This window comes from Pristis pectinata, chromosome 1 (genome assembly GCF_009764475.1).
Source record: "Pristis pectinata isolate sPriPec2 chromosome 1, sPriPec2.1.pri, whole genome shotgun sequence".
NCBI lineage: Eukaryota > Metazoa > Chordata > Chondrichthyes > Rhinopristiformes > Pristidae > Pristis > Pristis pectinata.
In genome coordinates, this window is record NC_067405.1 from 90,633,864 (window position 1) to 90,653,669 (window position 19,806).

Genomic DNA, 19,806 nt, shown 5'->3' on the forward strand with positions numbered 1-19,806 from the left:
AAAACAGTGATAGCTGACGGGAGGTGACCGGCGAGAGTGCTGGATGCAGCAAGAAGAGAGCATCATTGGACGACGAAGAGGAATCTAATCTCACAGGGCAATGAATGGTCCAAATAAATTGGCCAGGGCATCTGAGGAGAATGAGAGGGAATGCTCTTCTTCAGAGAGCAATGGAAAGAGGATGGAGAACGGAGGGCAGAAGTTGTCAAGACAACATCAAAGAGTTAATATGGCTCTCACCTTCCAATAAGCAACTGAAAAACTCAGGGAAATAAATGAAATCCTCCTTAATACTGTGAAGTGAAATGGAAGGGGGAAAACAGAACAGAAATTTTAAAACATTGACAATACTTTTGAGAAATCTTTGTTATGCTTGGTCATGTGTCCATAATATTGCAAAACTTTGCAGACAAACAACACAGAAGATGAGGAGTTTCTCTCTCCCCACTGCCAGTTGTAACAATACAGAATGGACCCACTCTGTAATTGTAAAACTGAATAGATTTACAGGACTAGGGTCGGGAACAGGCTGTACGCTAATCATGAATAACTGCAGAGCGTTTTGGAGACGACAGGCAATTCAGCCAATGTGTGCTGGTGGTGGAGGGAATGAATGTTTAGTGGTTGGTGGGGTGCCAATCAAGTGGGTAGCAAGGAGTATCAGACAGGAGCAAGAGGAGGAAATGTTAGAAAAGGGGATTCCAGAACTTGGACCTTGTGCATCTGACGGCACAGTACTCAATGGTAGGTTAAAGGAATCCAGGATGAGCAAGTGGCCAGAGCTGGATAGATATAGTTTCTGGACATACAGGGCAGGAGAAGGTAAGAGAAGTGGTAAGGGACGAGGCTGTGGAAGGAATTGAACAGGATGACAGCAACTACCACGTGTGCATTATCCATCAGTAAAACCTGCAAACCAATGACACTGTGACTGTCACAGCTCAATCAAAGGCTTTGTTCGGAGAACTGAAACGAAAATTTAAGCATTTTGGAAGAAAGAGAATCATTTTTGAGTGAGCAGAAACGTACAAGGAGCATGTGCTGTGGAGAACTAAAGAGTATATAATTACTGCCATTTCTGGACATTTGCCCAATCTTAGCCGATGGATACAATGTTGTCAATGCTACTTTGGTCATACTCAACTGCAAACATCTCCTGGCCACTCATGTGCTTAACTATCAAAATGCACTTTACTCAAATCTAAAGGAAGGGGACACACACGGATATGGCTTCTTCTCCACTGCCACCAGGTTCTTGAACTAACCTGAAAAACCCTAATTCTTCCTCAGACTATATTTCTCTCAACTTGCACTAACATCATTGTGTTTATTTGGTCATGCAAGTTATGTATAATTTATGTTAATTTAAGTGTACGCAATTTATGTTTGTCATGTTTGTAATGTGCTGCGCTGCTGCTGCAAAAAGCTAATTTTCAAGGCATTTATACACTGGGTATGTTTGCCCATGACACTAAACTTGCACTTGGTTAAAAAAAATTCAAAATTCTTAATCTTTTCTTGCGTACAAATAGGATTGGAGAAAGGAGGGAAACAGGCTCATGGCTTTACTTGGCTATGGTTCCGTCTGCTCTTGATTGTCTACACATCACAGTACTTTGCAAGGCCAGTTTAGTGGACAATCATGATTTAATTGGGGCTAGAGTCACATACTGCAGGATTCCAACAACAATCTAACAACTCCAGACTCATTTTTGTTCTCCGCTAATTGCAAAATTTTAAAACTGAACTCAGTTTCTCAAGCTGGGATATAAACCCTTCACCCAGGCTTCTGGATTGCTGCCCCAATATTATAACTGTTACTACAAGAAACTTTTGATTTCCTGAAAGAAAAATCTGATCCACCCACTGCCCATTTCTTAAGGTTCAACAGAGGGTAGTCAGCTCCACATCTATATATTAATGGTAAATATATATTATTGTGCGCTTATGTGATCCCACAGCATCACCATAATGTCCCCCTCGCATTTGTTTGATGTTTATTGTCACTCCAGTGACACAGCAGAGCACAGATGCTTCATGAGAACTCTACCTTCACAAGTGTAATCATCCTCAAATCAGAGAAAAAAAATCATCAAAAGTTAAGAACATGGGTGGGTAGGGAGAATTCAGGCCAGCATAATTTATGTGAACCCATCATATCTACAATGCTAACTGGACAAAGGCCACCATATTCATTTCAAAAAGAGACTTAACCTGAGGAAAACCAAAATCTTTCTCTCAGAGTCTGATTTGGAGATCCATTCCTGAGATGAAACGTCGGAACTCCCAATTGCTGCAGCACTTATTTTCCCCTTGTTCCCCTTTCCCAGTACCTGAGTTTAGTTCAGTGTCCTCTCATCATCTAAACTAACCATGCAATGGATCTAATCACATTACGATCCATATTCACTTAGGACATCCTTTCACCCGAAACTTGCATCATCAAAATTTGTGCGCTCACTCTGCTCGATCAAAGTCGATGTAAACAGATCGGTTAAAGTCTCTCCCGTATGTCTGTAGTATGAATGAACCAGTTTATGACAAAGCTATGACAATCCAGTGTTTAAACAGCAATTATGAATCTGAAAAAGATTTACAGCAACTATGCTGTATAAGTTGGTCCTTTCAGAAAGGATCTTGCCCATATTGTGTACAATGACAAAGATCCCTTCCATATTCAATGTCCATTATAATGCTTATTGCCCTTAAAATTAGCACAAGTTTGTGTGCACTTGCCAAAGTTACCAAGAAAATGCTGAATGAGTTACGACCTGTTAAAGGCAAGCGTAAATGAAAGCAACCATTTACTCAATTGCTCAAACTCTGTTGTGCTCTATACAACCTTTAAACATCAAGCATTATGCACAAAGTACACCACACAGCTGAATGAATCTCCTGGAATAGAAACAGTTTAAAAAAAAGGCATTGTTTGGATTAGTTCCCAAGAAGTCCACAAAGGGGGACTTGCCCAGCCTACTTTCGGTCCAGGTGGGCATGCAGTTCTGCTTCCAGCGCCATCTTGTCAAAGGTCCTTGTGTTTAGTTCCACCCGCACCTTATCCCGGATTTGGAAGGAGGCTCTGGCCAGCGAACGTGAGTTCTCCAGCGCAATCTGTCTCTCCCGGAAGATCCTCTCACTTTTCTCCGACTTCTTGGCTATCGAGTGCTGTATCTCCCTCCGTTTGTACTCCTCGTCCTCCTCCAGCTTGATCTTGTTGAGTCTGCGGATCCGCTCCTTCTCCGTCCTGCTCTGCACGGCCCTGCGCGATATCTGGTTGATCTTCTCCTGGGCCACCTGCGCAGCATGCTGAAGCTTCCTCTCAGCGGCTCGGGCCAGGCTCTCCAGGTGCTCCTGGTGCTCCCTCTCGTGCTGCTCCGCCGCTGTGCGCGCCCTTTGGATCTGCAGTTCTTCCCGGATGGCCCTTTCCTTCAGCTCCCGGTTCCTCTTCTCCATCAGCTGCTCGTAGTTCTCCTGAGACTTGGCCAGCTTTCGCTCCAGGGACTTCCTCAGCATCTTCCTCTCCATTTCCATCTCCTTGGCGATTTCCTTCAAGGCCGCCTCGTGCTTCAGCTTCTCCACCATGTTGGTTAGCTTCCTCTCGCGCAGCTGCTGCTCCTCCCTCTCCGCCTTCTTCTGCTTGGCCAGGGATAGCTTCTGATGGAGGATCTGGCCTTTGAGCTCAAGGTCCAGCTTCACCTCCACCTCCTTGGTCCTGAGCTGCTCCTCCTGGTGCATCTTCCTCTCCTGAGCCTCCAGCTTAGCGTTCTCGAGCCTGCCTCGCCGCTGCTGCTCCTGGCTGTCCGCCAGCAGCCTCCACTTCTCCTCCTGCAGCATGGACTGCTGATGCTTGAGGAGGGCCACCTCCTTCTGCTCTTGGCTCATCTTGGCTCTGCGTGCCTCCAGCCTGGACTCCCACATCCGCTGGCACTGCAGCAGGGCCCGCTGCCTCTCCCTCTCCTCCACCTCCCTCCGCGTGGCCTCCCTCCTCCTGTGCGTCTCCCACTCCACGTGAGCCCGGTAGCTCTGGTTGCTCATCAGCGCCTCCTCCTGGTGCCTGGCCAGCATGAGGGCAGCGATCTTCCTGTCCCTCTCCGACACCTCGCCGTGCCCGCCCCTCTTCACCTCCCTCGCCAACTTGGCCACCTTCTTGGCCGTCTGCGGCGAGTGGGAGAGGTCCCCAAGGCTGAGGCTCTTCCCTATGGTGGACGGTATCCCAGTCAGGTCCCTTCCTCTGGGACTCACCTTCAGCCAGCGGCTCCCGCCTTTACAGGTGTCCCCACTGAAGGAGGAAGATGCCCCAGAGTCAGACGAGGTGGCAATGGAGTTGGCATCCTTCTTCTTCTGCAGGGATTCCATTGAGTAGCTCTTGGACCTACTCAGGTCCAAGGCAGGTGTCTTTTTAGTCCTGGGAGCTGGGGATGATGGCAAGCTGTTCCTGACCGGACCACAATTTCTCCTCCTCTCCAGCCTGATAATCCTTTCCCGTTCCTCCCTGCAATCCCTCAGCTTCCTCCGCCTCTCCTTCTCGTACACCTCGTACAGGCCGGCCGCAACCCTCATTGACCTGGCCGGGGCTTCCTTGGCGAACTCGTTGACCGACTTGTGCAGTAGCTCCACCGGCTTGACCCCGCATCTCGCACAAGCCTCCAGCGACCTGGGGCTGGTCAGCACGTAGCGGCTGCCCTCGGCTTCGGCGCTGTTGAAGTTGTCCAGGTCCAGGCGCAGCAGCGGCGACTCCTGCCTCAGCACCGCCGCCGCATCCAGACCACCCCCGCCCGCCGGCTCCCCTCCTCCCACCGCTCCGTCCGCCGGTGCCTGGCCGACCCCGTTCCCTGCAGGGTCCAGCATCCTCCGACCTCACCGCTGTGCCTGCAACCAGGCTGCCGTTCAGATAGGAAGAGATTGCGGATGCAAGTCCCAACACCATCCCACACCAGCGCGTCTCCCCTGAGATAATTTATTCATCGATTATATAACTTTACCATTGTGCGTAATGCAAGCAAGAGATTGCAACCCTCCAAATGCAACCTTGGCTACACGCAGCTGCAATGCACTTCAGCAAATTCAACCATTATGTCTTATATATAGTGGCGAGACACCTACTGCATCTATCCGCTCGCACCGCCCTGGCGGTAGATCAAATGGTGCAGGATTTTTCCTAGATCAGTGCAATGCAACCTCAGAAACCATCCGCCGGCGAAATGCAACCGGATAAAAACGATCCTCGGCGCCGTAAGGCGAAGGCTGGGCTTGCAGTGGGAGGGAAAGGGTCCGGCTTTTGTTGCAGCTGATTCGGGAGACTGGCGCAGAGTCCCAGACCATCCGGCTGCTTTTGTTAATGAATGCTCGGTCGCACTCCCTGTACCAGTCCCTGAGCGCATCTCTGTCTCTGCTGCTCGTCCGCCCGGTTAACCCTTCGCCTGCGGGTGTCCCCTTGCAACGCTGATTTAACTTGAGCGCAACCAGCAACGGCTGTGCTCCTTCCCCTCCTCCATTATCCCTCGCCACTACCTCCCCAAAACTCCCACCACTTCTCCTCACTGCTCCCCTCCCCTCTCCCTCTCTCTCTCTCCCCCCGTCTCACTCTCCTCACATCATTCCAAATCATACGCCTCACTTCACCTCCCGTCTCCTTAGAGAGGATCCAGCAGGCTTTCTGGGATGGGGTTACACGGAGAGATTAGAAAGGCTGGGGCTGTTTTCTGTGGAGAAGGTTGATAGGAATTCTGATGGAAGGTAAAATATCTTAGAAGATAATACGAAGAATAGTAAGTTTGCAGATGACGCTAAAATAGACGATCGTAGACAGTGGAATATCAAGAAGTAGGGCGGGATCTTGATCAGCTGGGTAAGGTGGGCTGAGGAATGTAATTCAGATAAGTGTGAAGTGTTATGATTTGGAAGCACAAATCAAGGTAGGACTTTTATCTTGAAAGGCAGGGCCCTGGGTAGTGTTGTAGAACAGAGGGACCTTAGAGTACAGGAGCATAGTTCCCTTAAAGTGGAGTCACAGGGCAATAAGGTAGGCTTTTGGCATGCTGGCCTTTATCAGTCAAGAAATTGAATATAGAAGTTGAATCAGAATCAGATTTATTATCACTGACAAATGACGTGAAATGTGTCGTTTTGCGGCAGCAGTACACTGCAAAGAAATAAATATCTATAAATTACAAAAATAAATAAATAGTGCAAAAAAAACAATTAACGAGGTACTGTTCATGGATCGTTCAGAAATCTGACTGTAGTGGGGAAGAAGCTGTTCCTGAATCGTTGAGAATCAGGATCAGGTTTATTATCACTGACATATGTGGTGAAATTTGTTGTTTCGCAGCAGCAGTACAGTGCAAGACATAAAATTACTATGAGTTACAAAAATAAATAAATAGTGCAAAAGAGGAATAATGAGGTAGTGTTCATGGACCGTTCAGAAATATGATGGCGGAGGGGAAGAAGCTGCTTCTGAATCATTGAGTGTGGGTCTTCAGGCTCCTGTACCTCCTCCCCGATGGTAGTAACGTGAAGAGGGCATGTTCTGGATGGTGAGGGACCTTAGTGATGAATGCCGCCTTCTTGAGGCACCTCCTCTTGAAGATGTCCTCGACGGCGGGGACGGTTGTGTCCATGATGGAGCTGGCTGAATCTACAACCCTCTGCAATCTCTTTCGATCATGCACATTGGAGCCTCCATACCAGGTGGTGATGCAACCAGTCAGAATGGTCTTCATTGTACATCTGTAGAAATTTGCAAGGGTGTTCAGTGACATACCAACTCTCCTCAAACTGCTAATGAAGTAGAGCCACTGGCGTGCCTTCTTCATGATTGTATCAATGTGTTAGGCCCAAGATAGATCCTCTGAGATGTTGATGCCCAGGAACTAGAAACTGCTTCACCCTTTCCACCGCTGACCCCTTAGTGAAAACTGGTGTGACTTCTCCTTCCTAAACCACAATCAATTCCTTGGTCTTGCTGACGTTGAGTGCGAGGTTGTTGTGACACCACTCAACCAGCCGATCTACCTCGCTCCTGTACGCCTCCTCATCACCATCTGAGATCCTGCCAACAACAGTGATGTCATAAGCGGATTTATAGATAACGTTTGAGCTGTGCCTGGCCACACAGTCATGAGTGTAGAGAGATTAGAGCAGTGGGCTAAACACACACCCTTGAGGTGCGCCTGTGTTGATTGTCAGCGAGGAGGAGATGTTACTTCCGATCCTCATTGACTGTAGTCTCCCGAAAAGGAAATCAAGGATCCAGTTGCAGAGGGAGGTACAGAAACCCAGGTTTTGAAGCTTGTTGATTAGTACTGAGGGGATGATGGTGTTGAACACCGAGCTGTAATTGATAAACAGCAGCCTGACGTATGTTTTGCTGTTGTCTAGGTGCTCCAAAGCCGAGTACAGAGCCAGTGAGGTTGCATCCGCTGTAGACCTGTTGTGGCGGTAGGCAAATTGCAGCAGGTCCAGGTCCTTGCTCAGGCAGGAATTAATTCTAGCCATGACCAACCTCTCAAAGCACTTCATCACAGTAGATGTGAGTGCTACCGGGCGATAGTCATTGAGGCAGCTCACCCTGCTCTTCTTGGGCACCGGTATAGACGATGCCCTTTTGAAGCAGGTGGGAACCTCAGACTGCAGCAGTGAGAGGTTGAAGATGTCCTTAAACACTCCAGCTAGTTAGTCAGCACAGATTTTCAGTACCTGCCAGGAACACCATCGGGGCCTGATGCCTGGGTTCACACTCTCGAAGGATCTTCTGATGTCGGCCTCTGAGACAGTGATCACAGGGTCGCCAGATGCTGTGGGGATTTGCACAGGTATGGTGTTATTCTCCCTGCAGTTCCTTATGGTCCTGGGTAGAGCAGCTGCCATCCCAAGCCATGATGCATCCAGGTAGGATGCTTTCTATGGTGCATCGATAAAAATTAGTGAGTGTCAAAGGGACATGCCAAATTTCTTTAGCCTCCTGAGGAAGAAGAGGTGCTGGTGAGCTTTCTTGGCTGTGGCATCTACGTGGTTGGACCAGGACAGGCTATTGGTGATGTTCACTCCTAGGAACTTGAAGCTCTTGACCCTCTCGACCTCAGCACCATTGATGTAGACAGGTGCATGTGCACCTCCCCCTTTCCTGGTCAATGACCAGCTCTTTTGTTTTGCTGACATTGAGGGAAAGGTTGTTGTCATGACACCATGTCACTGAGCTCTCTATCTCCTTCCTGTACTCCGACTCATCATTATTTGAGATACGGCCTACTACGGCGGTATCATCTGCAAACTTGTAGGCAGAGTTAGAGCATTATCACACATCCTCATTGTCTCCAATAACCACAAGTGACCCTACTTCACTGAAAGGAAAAATAAAGTTGCCTCCAACAGTATTTTAATGCTCTGGCCCTGAAATTTGCCTTCAATGCACAGCTCAATAGTATGAGACTGCAGTACAGGTCAGTCAGCACCTGAAACTAAAAACCTCATCAAAACTGATGGCAAGTATCAGCATTGGGAATATGTATCATAAACATGTCAGGCTCTCTCTCCATCTCTCTTCCAAAACTGAAATATAAAATTCTGAAGTGTATAAGTTTGCTGCTGTAAATTATCCTTTGACATAGGTTAATGGCATAAAGCATTTTCGCACTGTTGCCTGAAGTGTTGGCCTGGATTATGTGTTCAAGTCTCTGGAGAAGGACCTGAGCCCAAAGCTTCTGGGGGGGTGAGAGAAATCAGGATCGCTTAACTAAACATCAGTCAGTTAGCGTGGAGAGTTTCCACAGATGAGATCTTACTAATTTACAGCTCTTGTCGGCCTCACGTTATACAATGCAGGAAGGGAGAATGGCAAAAGTCAGTCTCATCCTAATCAGTGTGAATGACGTTAGCAAAGTATCAACATAAGCAGGATCCAGACTGGGTCTCCTTCACCTGACATTCATCTATTTCCAGCTAAAGGTAACTGTATCCTGGGGACATAATTCTGTCCTCGTTCATGCAGTGCCATTTTGGGTGAAAGCTCAGAATCAGGTTAACAGATTCTCTGCCCGGTGAAAGCAGAGCATTCACAGAACACCCTTGTCCGCCACACCCACATGGTTTAATCGTGACAAAATTTGAAAAAGAAAACTTTTTGATCACTGGAGGAATGGGCCATTTGGCCCAACATTCCATGCTGTTCCGCAGGTTATCAGAAAGCAACTAATTTGTGGGACCTCCGAGTCCAGCCTAAGGGAACACTCCAACGTGAGACTATCTTATCTCATAGGATTACATAGGATCATACAGCACAGGAAGAGGCCATTTTACCTGATCAGTCCTTGTCAGCGCTTATGCTTCACTCCAGCGACCCCCCCCAACTAAATCTGTCAGCATGACCATCAGTTCTCTCCTCCTTTAAGTTCTTGTCCAGCCTCCCCTTAAGTGTATCCACACGAATTACTTCAACCATCATCAAAAATCCCCACCATCCGGGCCATGCCATCTTATCACAGCTACCATCGGGCAGGAGGTACAGAAGCCTGAAGTCCCACACCACCAGGTTCAAGAACAGCTACTTCCCTTCAACCATTCACTTCATGAACCAACCTGCACAACTTTAATCACTACCTCAGTATTGCAACACTGTGACCACTTTGATCACTATGCACTACAATGGACTTTGTTTTTGTTTTGTTCTAATTTGTTCTTTCTTGTAAAAATTCTGTATAATTTATGTTTAATTTGAAGCGGCTGCTACCACGATGCGAGAATAAAGACAACGAGTCTGCAAGCTGTGGAACAAGACTGATTTATTTACCCACCTTGCGCGGGCCTTTTAAGCCGCGTGGTTCCCGCCTTCCGAAAACAGAAATGACGTACGCACTACGTCATCGAAATCTTTTTGCGTGCGCGGGTTCTCCCCCGTCGCTTGGGGAAGACGAAGGCCCAGCACCATCTTGGGCCCCGCAGCTCTGACAACGCACGCCCCGACCGCCGAGCCGGTTCGCCTGCACGGACGATGAGTCGCCACACAACCCCCTCCCCAGAACCGGCAATACGGTCCCCAAAGTTCGCAGGCTGTGCTAGCCATTGCTTAGGTGGTCGGCCTCTTCATCGCGGTGTTGGGACCTCGACCGGTTGTTGTAGGTCTGAATGGGCCGGTTTGAGGTGGTCCATCATGAAGACTTCTTCCTTGCCCCCAATGTCCAAAATAAAGGTGGACCCATTATTTCTGATGACCCGGAACGGCCCCTCGTATGGTCGTTGCAACGGTGCCCGGGGTGTGCCCCTGCGAACGAAAACGAACTTACAGTCTCGTAGTTCCTTGGGTACACATGATGGGGACTGACCATGGCGCAAAGTGGGAATTGGTACCAAGCTGCTGAGCCTCTCGCGCAGTCTTTCCAGGACTGCTGCGGGTTGTTCCTCTTGCCCCCTGAGGGCAGGTATGAACTCCCCGGGACGACCAGGGGTGCACCGTACACGAGTTCGGCTGACGAAGCATGGAGATCCTCCTTGGGGGCAGTGCGTATGCCGAGCAGGACCCAAGGAAGTTCATCAACCCAGTTAGGACCTTTCACGCGGGCCATCAGGGTTGATTTCAGATGGCGGTGGAAACGTTCTACCAACCCGTTTGACTGAGGGTGGTAGGCCGTGGTGGTGTGCAGCTGCGTTCCTAGCATGTTCGCTAATGCAGACCATAGGCTGGAGGTAAACTGGGCGCCCCTGTCTGAAGTGATGTGGGCTGGAACACCAAAGCGCAAGACCCAAGTTGTGAGCAGCGCCCGGGCGCAGGAATCGGTCGTGATGTCTGAGAGAGGGGTTGCCTCTGGCCACCTCGTGAACCAGTCCAGGATGGTAAGGAGGTACCACGCTCCTCTTGAAACTGGCAGGGGACCAACGAGGTCAACGTGAATGTGGTCGAGCCTTCTACTGGTAGGCTCAAACTGCTGTGGCGTTGGTGTGTCATTGGATTTTTGATGACTGGCAGTGCGGACAAGTCCTGGCCCACTCACTGACCTGTTTGCACAGGCCGTGCCAGACGAACTTGCTGGCGACTAGTCGGACAGTCGATCTGATGGATGGGTGCGCCAACCAGTGTGCTGAGTTGAAAACGCGTTTCAGCCAGGCTGCAGGAACTATAGGGCGGGGCTGACCGGTTGCGACGTCACACAGGAGGGTCTGCTGACCTGGACCAACTACGAAATCTTGGAGCTGCAGGCCTGAGACTGCAGTTCTGTAGCTGGGCAGCTCATTGTCGGCTTGCTGTGCGTCAGCCAGGGCCGCGTAGTCTACACCCAGGGACAGGCTGTGGATGGTCGGTCTAGAGAGCGCGTCAGCAACAACATTGTCCTTTCCGGAGACATGTTGGATATCTGTTGTGAACTCGGAAATGTAGGACAAATGTCACTGCTGGCGGGCCAACCAGGGATCGGCGATCTTAGAGAAGGCAAAAGACAATGGCTTGTGGTCAGTGAAAGCGGTGAAAGGCCTGCCTTCTAAAAAGTACCGGAAATGCCGGATTGCCAGGTACGGTGCTAGTAGTTCTCAATCAAAGGCGCTGTATTTGAGTTCGGGTGGCCTAAGATGCCTGCTGAAAAATGCCAAGGGTTGCCAACAGCCTTCGATTAGTTGTTCCAGTACCTCACTGATCGCGGTGTTGGATGCGTCCACCGTGAGGGTGGTTGGGACTTCTGTCCTGGGGTGTACCAGCATCGCGGAGTCTGCTAGGGCTTCTCTGGCCTTAATGAAGGCAGCCGTGGCCTCGTCATCCCAGGCGATGTCTTTGCCCTTGCCAGACATCAGCGAGAACAAAGGGTGCATGATATGGGCTGCTGCAGGGATGAAACAATGGTAAAAGTTGACCATCCCAATGAACTCCTGCAGGCCTTTGACCGTGTTGGGATGAGCAAAATGGCGGATAGCATCTACCTTGGCGGGTAGGGGTGTTGCTCCCTCGCTGGTGATTCTGTGGCCGAGGAAATCGATAGAGTCAAGTCCGAATTGGCACTTGGCTGGGTTGATAGTGAGGCCGAAATCACTGAGGCGGGAGTACAGTCGGCAGAGGGGGAAAGGTGTTCTTGGCGGTCACGGCTGGCGATGAGGATGTCATCTAAATAAATGAACTCGAAGTCCAGGTCGCGGCCTACCGTGTCCATCAGCTGCTGGAAGGTCTGTGCGGCGTTCTTAAGGCCGAACGGCATTCGAAGGAATTCAAAGAAGCCGAACGGAGTGGTGAGCACAGTTTTGGGGATGTCGTCAGGGTGGACCGGGATTTGGTGGTATCCCCAGATGAGGTCCACCTTGGAGAAGATGTGGGCCCTGTGTAGGTTTGCCGCAAAGTCCTACATATGAGGGACGGGGTAGCGGTCTGGGGTGGTGGCGTCGTTCAGCCTGTGGTAGTAGCCGCAGGGCCTCCACCCGCCGGTGGCTTTGGGGACCATGTGCAGGGGGGAGGCCCAGGGGCTGTCTGACCTGCGAACGATCCCCTGCTCCTCCATGTGGCGGAACTCCTCCTTCACCAGGCGGAGCCTGTCTGGAGGTAGTCGTCACGCTCAGGCGTGAAGGGCTGGCCCTGTGGTAATGATGTGATGCCGCACCCCGTGTTTGGACATCGAATTCATGAACTGAGGTGCCAGAACCAATGGGAACTCAGCTAGGAGCTTGGTAAACTCATTGCCAGACAGGGAAACGGAGTCCAGGCGCGGGGCTGGTAGGCTGGCTTCTCCCAGGGAGTAAGTTTGCAAGGTTCTGGAGTGCACTAGCCATTTCCTTCGCAGGTTGACTAACAGGCTGTGGGCCCAGAGGAAGTCGGCTCCCAGGAGTGGCTGGGCAACAGCGGCAAGGGTAAAGTTCCAGGTAAAACGGCTGTTGTCGAATTGTAATTGGACTGAATGGGTACCGAAAGTCCGTATTGTTGCGCCGTTTGTGGCTTTGAGGGAGGGTCCCTGCTGCCTGCTACGAGTGTTGCGGCCGGTCAGGGGTAAAACACTGACCTCTGCTCCAGTATCAACAAGGAAACGACGCCCGGACTGCTTGTCCCAAATAAATAGGAGGCTGTGTTGGTGGCCAGCCGCCGTAGCCATCAGCGGCGGCTGGCCCTGGCGTTTCCCTGAAACTTGCAGGGTGGGTGGCATCGGCGGGCCTCTGCGCCCCACCTCTGATGGTAGAAACACAGCTGGTCGTCAGTGTCATCGTCTGTGTTTCTAGGGTGTGGTCGCTCGGCTGCTGGGACTGGTTTAGGTAGGCGTTGGGCACGCGGTCTGGCGATTTGGCCAACGGATGAACTGCTCTCGCATTTGGCCTTCCACAGGACATCTGCCCGGGTGGCTACCTCACGTGGGTTGCTGAAGTCGGCGTCGGGCAGCTGTTCAAGGAAGGCCTGCTCAAACATCAGGCAGGGCTTGTGTCCCTCAGCCAAGGCCAGCATCTCGTTCATCAGGGCCGATGGAGATCTGTCCCCCAGGCCGTCGAGATGATGCAGGTGGGTGGCGCGCTCACGACGGGAGAGGCCGAAGGTCCGAATGAGAAGGGCCTTGAAAGCCGGGTACTTGCCTTCCTCCGGAGGAGACTGGATGAAGTCTCCGACCTGGGCGGCTGTCTCCTGGTCCAGGGAGCTGACCACGTGGTAGTACTGTGTGGAGTCGGAGGTGATCTATCAAAGTTGGAACTGGGCTTCGGCCTGGTCAAACCACACGCGGGGCCGGAGCATCCAAAAGGTGGGCAGCTTGAGCGCCACTGTGTTGGCTGCTGCATTGTCGTTCATTGTGTGGGTCCAAGATCCGTTTGGACCGTCAGGGTCACCAATGTAGCGGCTGCTACCGCAATGCGAGAATAAAGACACGAGTCTGCAAGCTGTGGAACGAGCCTGATTTATTTACCCGCCTTGCAGGGCCTTTTAAGCCGCGCGGTTCCCGCCTTCCGAAAACGGAAATGACGTACATGCTACGTCATCGAAATCTTTTCATGCGCGCGGGTTCTCCCCCATCGCTCGGGGAAGACAAAGGCCCAGCGCCATCTTGGGCCCCACCGCTCCGACGACGCACACCCCAACCGCCGAGCTGGTTTGTCTGCACGGATGATGAGTCACCACAAATTTATGATTATTTCTTGTGAATGCTGCTTATCTGATGCTATGTGCATGTGATGCTGCTGCAAGTAAGTTTTTCATTGCACCTCTACATACATGTACTTGTGCATATGACAATAAACGTGACTCGACTCCCAGTGGTAGTGGGTTCCACATTTATACCACTCTTGGGGTAAAGAAATTTCTTCTGGATTCTCAAATGGATTTCTTGGTGCCTTGTATTGATGGCCACGAGTTATGTTCTTCCCCATGTAGAAACATTTTCTTTGGCTCCATCCTATCAAGACCTTCAATCACCTCTCAGCTTTCTTTTCTCAAGAGACATCAGGATACCCAGGGGCACTTTACAATCAGTGAAACACCTCAACTAATTTTTGCACGAACTGTGATGTGATAACAGTTAGATGATCTGATTAAGTGATACACTTTGGTCAGGCCCAGTGAATAGAGCTGCTGGCAGCACCGGAGACATGGCTTCAACCCTGACCCTCAGGAGCTGTCTGTGTGGAGCTTCCAGGTTCTCTCTGTGACCACGTGGGTTTCCTCTGGATGCTCTGGTTTTCTCCCACATCCAAAAAACGTTCGAGTGGGTAGGTTAACTGTCCCTACTGTTGGTGAGCGGTAGAATCTGTCTATGTGTGTTTGGGGGGAGGGAGGAAGTTGATAGAAATGTGGAAAGAATAAAATGATTTAGGGGAGGATTAGTGTAAATAATCGGTGCTTGGTTGACACAGACCCAATGGGCCGAAGGGCCTATTTCCCTGCTGTATCTCTCTATAATGTAGTTATGCATCCCTCTTTATATAATGCTATAATGGTCACCTTTACCACCGACTCCATTGGTGTTCTTGTTCCTGGGAGTGCAACGTGATCACTAAGTGAGGTACCAGTTAATTCCTTTTCCTCTCGACTGTTGTCCAATAGTTGTTCTGTGCCATTGCCCCAAGTATGATTAGGTGGTGTAATTAAATCCTAGTACCAGTGGATCAACATCCTGAGTTCGAGAGAGCTCACTTGTGCTTCTATTTTGGAAGTAGACTTAGTGATGGCAGAAATTGCTTGTGTACACAGAGTGAGGTAATTTCCACCCTGCTCTCACCTTCACATGGTCAGTCTCTGACTCTTCCCCTTTCCTTATGATCTTGGGGTCTGAGTCCGTAGCTCCCTGAAAGTGGCCACACAAGTAGATGGGGTGGTAAAGAAGGCATATGGCATGCTTGCCTTCATCGGTCAGAGCGTCATGTTGGAAGTCACGATGCAGCTATATAAAACTTTAGTTAGGTCACACTTGAAGTATTGTGAGCAATTCTGGTCACCCCATTGCAGGAAGGATGTGGAGGCTTTGAAAAGGGTGCAGAAGAGGTTTACCAGGATGCTGCCTGGATTAAAGATTATGAGCTATAAAGAGAGGTTGGACAAACTTGAATTGTTTTCTTGGACAGTCAGAGGCTGAGGGGAGACCTGATAGAAGTTTACAAGATTATGAAAAGCATAGATAGGGTAGATAGTTAGAATCTTCTTCCTGGAGTAGAAATGTCAAGTACCAGAGGACATGAATTTAAGGTGAGAGGGGGAAGTTTAAAGGAGATGTGTGGGGCAAGATTTTTTTACATGAGAGTGGTGGGTGCCGGGAAAAGGCTGCCAAGGTACTGATGTACAGTGAAAAACTTGTCTTGCATACTGTCCACACAGAACATTTTATTACAGTAGTGCAATGAGGTAGTACAAGGTAAAACAATAAAGTGTTACAGTTACAGAGAAAGTGCAGTGCTGGCAGACAGTAAGGTGTAAGGCCAAGACAAGATAGATTGTGAGGTCAAGAGTCCATTTTATCAGGTCAAATTGCAGGTTGAGTCGGTAATAAGGAAGCCAAATGCAATGTCAGCATTCATTTCGAGAGGACTAGAATATAAAAACAAGGATGTAATGCTGAGGCTTTATAAGGCATTGGTCAGACCACATTGTCAGGAGAGGCTGTATAAACTTAGGCTCTTTTTTTCTGGAGCAGCAGAGGCTGAGGGGTGATCTGTTGGAAGTGTATAAAATTATGAGGGGCATAGATAGGGTTGACAAGCAATATCTTTTTCCCATTATTGAGCGATCCAATACCAGAGGGCATGCATTAAGGTGAGAGGGGGTAGGTTCAGAGCAGATGTGAGGGGTATGTTTTTTACACAGAGAGTGGTGGATGCCTGGAATGCATTGCCTGATACGGTGGTGGAGGCAAATTCATTGGGGGCTTTTAAGGGGGGGCTTGGATGGGCACATGATTGAGAGGAAAATAGAGGGATATGGGCAATCTGTAGGTAGGAGGGATTAGCTATGTCAGCAGAACATTGTGGGCCGAAGGGCCTGTCTGTGCTATACTGTTCTATGTTCTATGTAAAAGGGACCTGGTGTCCTTGTGGCCCTGTCACTGAAAGCAAACGTAGGTGCAGTGAGCAGTTAAAAAGATATTTGGTATGTTGGCCTTCATTGCAAGAGGTTTGAGTACAGGTCCAAGGGTATCTTAGTACAGTTATAGGAGGCCAAGAGAATTGTGTGCAGGTTTGGTCTCCTTACCCAACTTGAGATAAGGCTACTGCAGCAAAGACTCATCAGACTGATTCCAGGGATGGTGGGACTTCTGTAGGAAGGGAGGTTGAGTTGACTAGACCCATATTCATTAGAGCTGCAAAGAATGGGAATGGGTTTTGCTGAGATGTACAAGATTCCTTCTTTCTGTTGGCCATCCAATGTTTCTAGATCATAGAATAACGGAACAATCTGCCTGTGGATGGATCTGCAACTTTGCACACCTAAATCTGCTTTCCTAGTTAGGGATAGTGCCCTCAGGGTGGCGCAGTGCATTAACAGTTAGTGCTGCTGCCTCACAGCTTCAGGAACCTGGGTTCAATCCTGACTTTGCATGCACGTCGACATGGATTTGGCAAGTTCTCCCTGTGGCCCACACAGCATTCCTCCAGTTACTCCAGTTTCCTCCCATTTCCAAAGATATTCTTAGAACATAGAACAGTACAGAACAGGAACAGGCCCTTCGGCCCACAGTGTTGTGCCAAACTAATTAAACTAGTAATTAAACACCTAAGTAAACTAATCGCTTCTACCTACACAAGGTCCCTATCCCTCCATTCTTTGCATATTCACGTGCCTATCTAAGAGCCTTTTAAGCGCCTCTATCGTATTGGCCTCCACCACCACCCCTGGCAGCGCATTCCACGCACCCACCACTCTCTGTGCAAAAAACCTGCCCCACACATCTCCTTTGAACTTACCCCCTCTCACCTTAAATGCATGCCCTCTAGTATTAGACATCTCGACCCTGGGAAAAAGATACCAGCTGTCTACTCTATCTACGCCTTTCATAATCTTATAAACTTCTGTCAGGTCTTCCCTCAGCCTCTGCCGCTCCAAAGAAAACAACGCAAATTTGTCCAACCTCTCCTCATAGCACATGCCCTCTAATCCAGGCAAAATACTTGTAAACCTCTTCTGCACCCTCTCCAAAGCCTCCACGTTCTTCCTATAATGAGCGACCAGAATTGAATGCAACACTCCAAATGTGGCCCAACCAGAGTTTTATAAAGTTGCAACATAACTTCCTGCCACTTGAACTCAATGACTCAACTAATAAAGGCAAGCATACCATACGCCTTATCAACTTGTGCGGCCACTCTCAGGGAGCTATGGACTTGTTAATTGGCCACTCTAAATTACCCCTCGTGAAAGTCAGTGGTAATGTGCCTTAATTCACCATCCCACTCCCTCTCTGACCTTTCTCCCCGTGGCCTCCTGCACTGTTACAATGAGGCCCAACATACACTTGAGGAACAACAGCTCATCTTCTGTCTGGGTAGTAAAGGATGCAAAAAGATGGCTAGGATCAGTGCTAGGACCAGTGCTGTTCACAATTACATTAACAAGTTAGACTTTGGAATCAAAGAAACCATTTCTAAATATTTGGCAATTCAAATTTGGGAGGGAATAGTTATTACTGAGGAGGATTGCAATAATCACACAACATTCACCAATTTTCAGATTGAGCAGATAATTGGCAAATGAATTTCCACAAAGAAAGAATCAGTTAGACTACTTATTAGAGTTATAGAGTCATAGAGCACGGAAACAGGCCCTTCGGCCCAACTGGTCCACGCCGACCAAGATGCCCCATCCAAGCTGGTCCCATTCGCCAGCGTTTGGCCCGTACCCTTCTAAAACTTTCCAGTCCATGTACCTGTCCAACTGTCTTTTGAAAGTTGTTTCTGTACCTGCTTCAACCATTTCCTCTGATTCCACATAGATAACATCCTCTGTGTAAAAAAAAATTGCCCTTCATGATCCTATTAAAACTGTCCCCTCTCACCTTAAACCTATGCCCACTAGTTCTTGTGACCCCAACTCTGGGAAAAAGACTGAGTGCATTCACCCTATCTATGCCCCTCATGATTTTTATACACTTCTATATGATCACCTCCCAGTCTGCTACGCTCTAAGGAATAAAGTCCTTGCCTGTCCAACCTTTCCCTATAACTCAGGCCCTGAAGTCCTGGCAGCATGCTTATACATCTTTTCTGCACCCTTTCCAGTTTAATAACATCTTTCCTATAGTAGGGTGACCAAAACTGAACACAATACTCCAAGTGCAGCCTCACCAGCGTCCTATACAACAGCACCATAACCTCCCAACTTTTATACTCAATTAGTTGCAAAGTACAAGTGTAAACGAGGTAGAGACAAAGGGAATGTGGAGAACAAATACACTAATGACTAAAAATTGTGCCATAGGTTAGCAAGGTCATAGAGAAAGCAAACCAAGTTTCACGATTTATTTTCAGAGGGATAAAATTGAAAAGTTGGTAAGTTATGCTAAGCATGTATCAAATCACAATTAGACTACACTTGGAGTACTTCAAATAGTTCTGGTAACCACATAATTGAAAAAGGTTGTCAAGACACTGGAGGCAATGCAGAGAAGGCGGCTCGAGTTTGTTGACTCTCTGATCTATGCACTGTTCCTAGGAATCCATACTGTGACACACTGCTGCTGGAAGATCATCATTGGTCTGCCCAAAACTTATTGGTCTTCCAGTACAATGAGGTAAGGGAATGTTGCCGACTGGCACAATCCAGGCTGCGGGAATACATACTGAAGGCATTGAAGCACTGATGCTCGGTGTAGCCAATACCAAGGCCTTGTGGGGAAGGACTCCAATCGACAGTCCTACTACCACTGAACACTGAGGGGCTGGGTCCTGTGTAATAGCCCCCCTAAACCTGGTGGGTGTATTGTTCAAAGAGGCCACATGTGTGGCATTGGTACTTTGTAAACAACATATTGTTTTGACATCACAATAAATGTATTGAATTGTAGGTATTTTTATGAATAGAGTTTATTTTTTGAAATTTAAAAAAATGATACCAGAAATGTAAGAGCATACATGTTAGGAGAGGATGAATAGACTGGACTTCTTTCTACTAGAGAAAAGGAGGTTAAGGGATGACCTAATCAAAGTCATAAAAATGATGAAAGGTTTTATTGAAATGAATACAGAGAGAATGTTTGCACTTGTGGAGAAGAGCATGACTAGTGGCCATCAATATCAGACAAATCACCAAGTGATACAATGAAGTATTCAGAAGAAACTTCATTACATGAGGACTGGTTAGAATATGGAACTCACTTCCGGAGTATGGTTGAAGCAAATGGAGAGACTGACAGCGTTGGAGGGACTCTTACCAAATTT

The 19,806-nt window shown here is 48.7% G+C and overlaps 1 protein-coding gene across 1 annotated transcript; it reads right to left on the reverse strand.

The window, feature by feature from the left end:
- Positions 1-2,059: 2,059 nt before the first annotated feature.
- Positions 2,060-4,848, reverse strand: ccdc177 (coiled-coil domain containing 177). The gene has a single exon (XM_052014342.1). The coding sequence runs from the start codon at positions 4,846-4,848 to the stop codon at positions 2,974-2,976; it is 1,875 nt and encodes a 624-aa protein (XP_051870302.1). The 3' UTR covers positions 2,060-2,973.
- Positions 4,849-19,806: the final 14,958 nt, after the last annotated feature.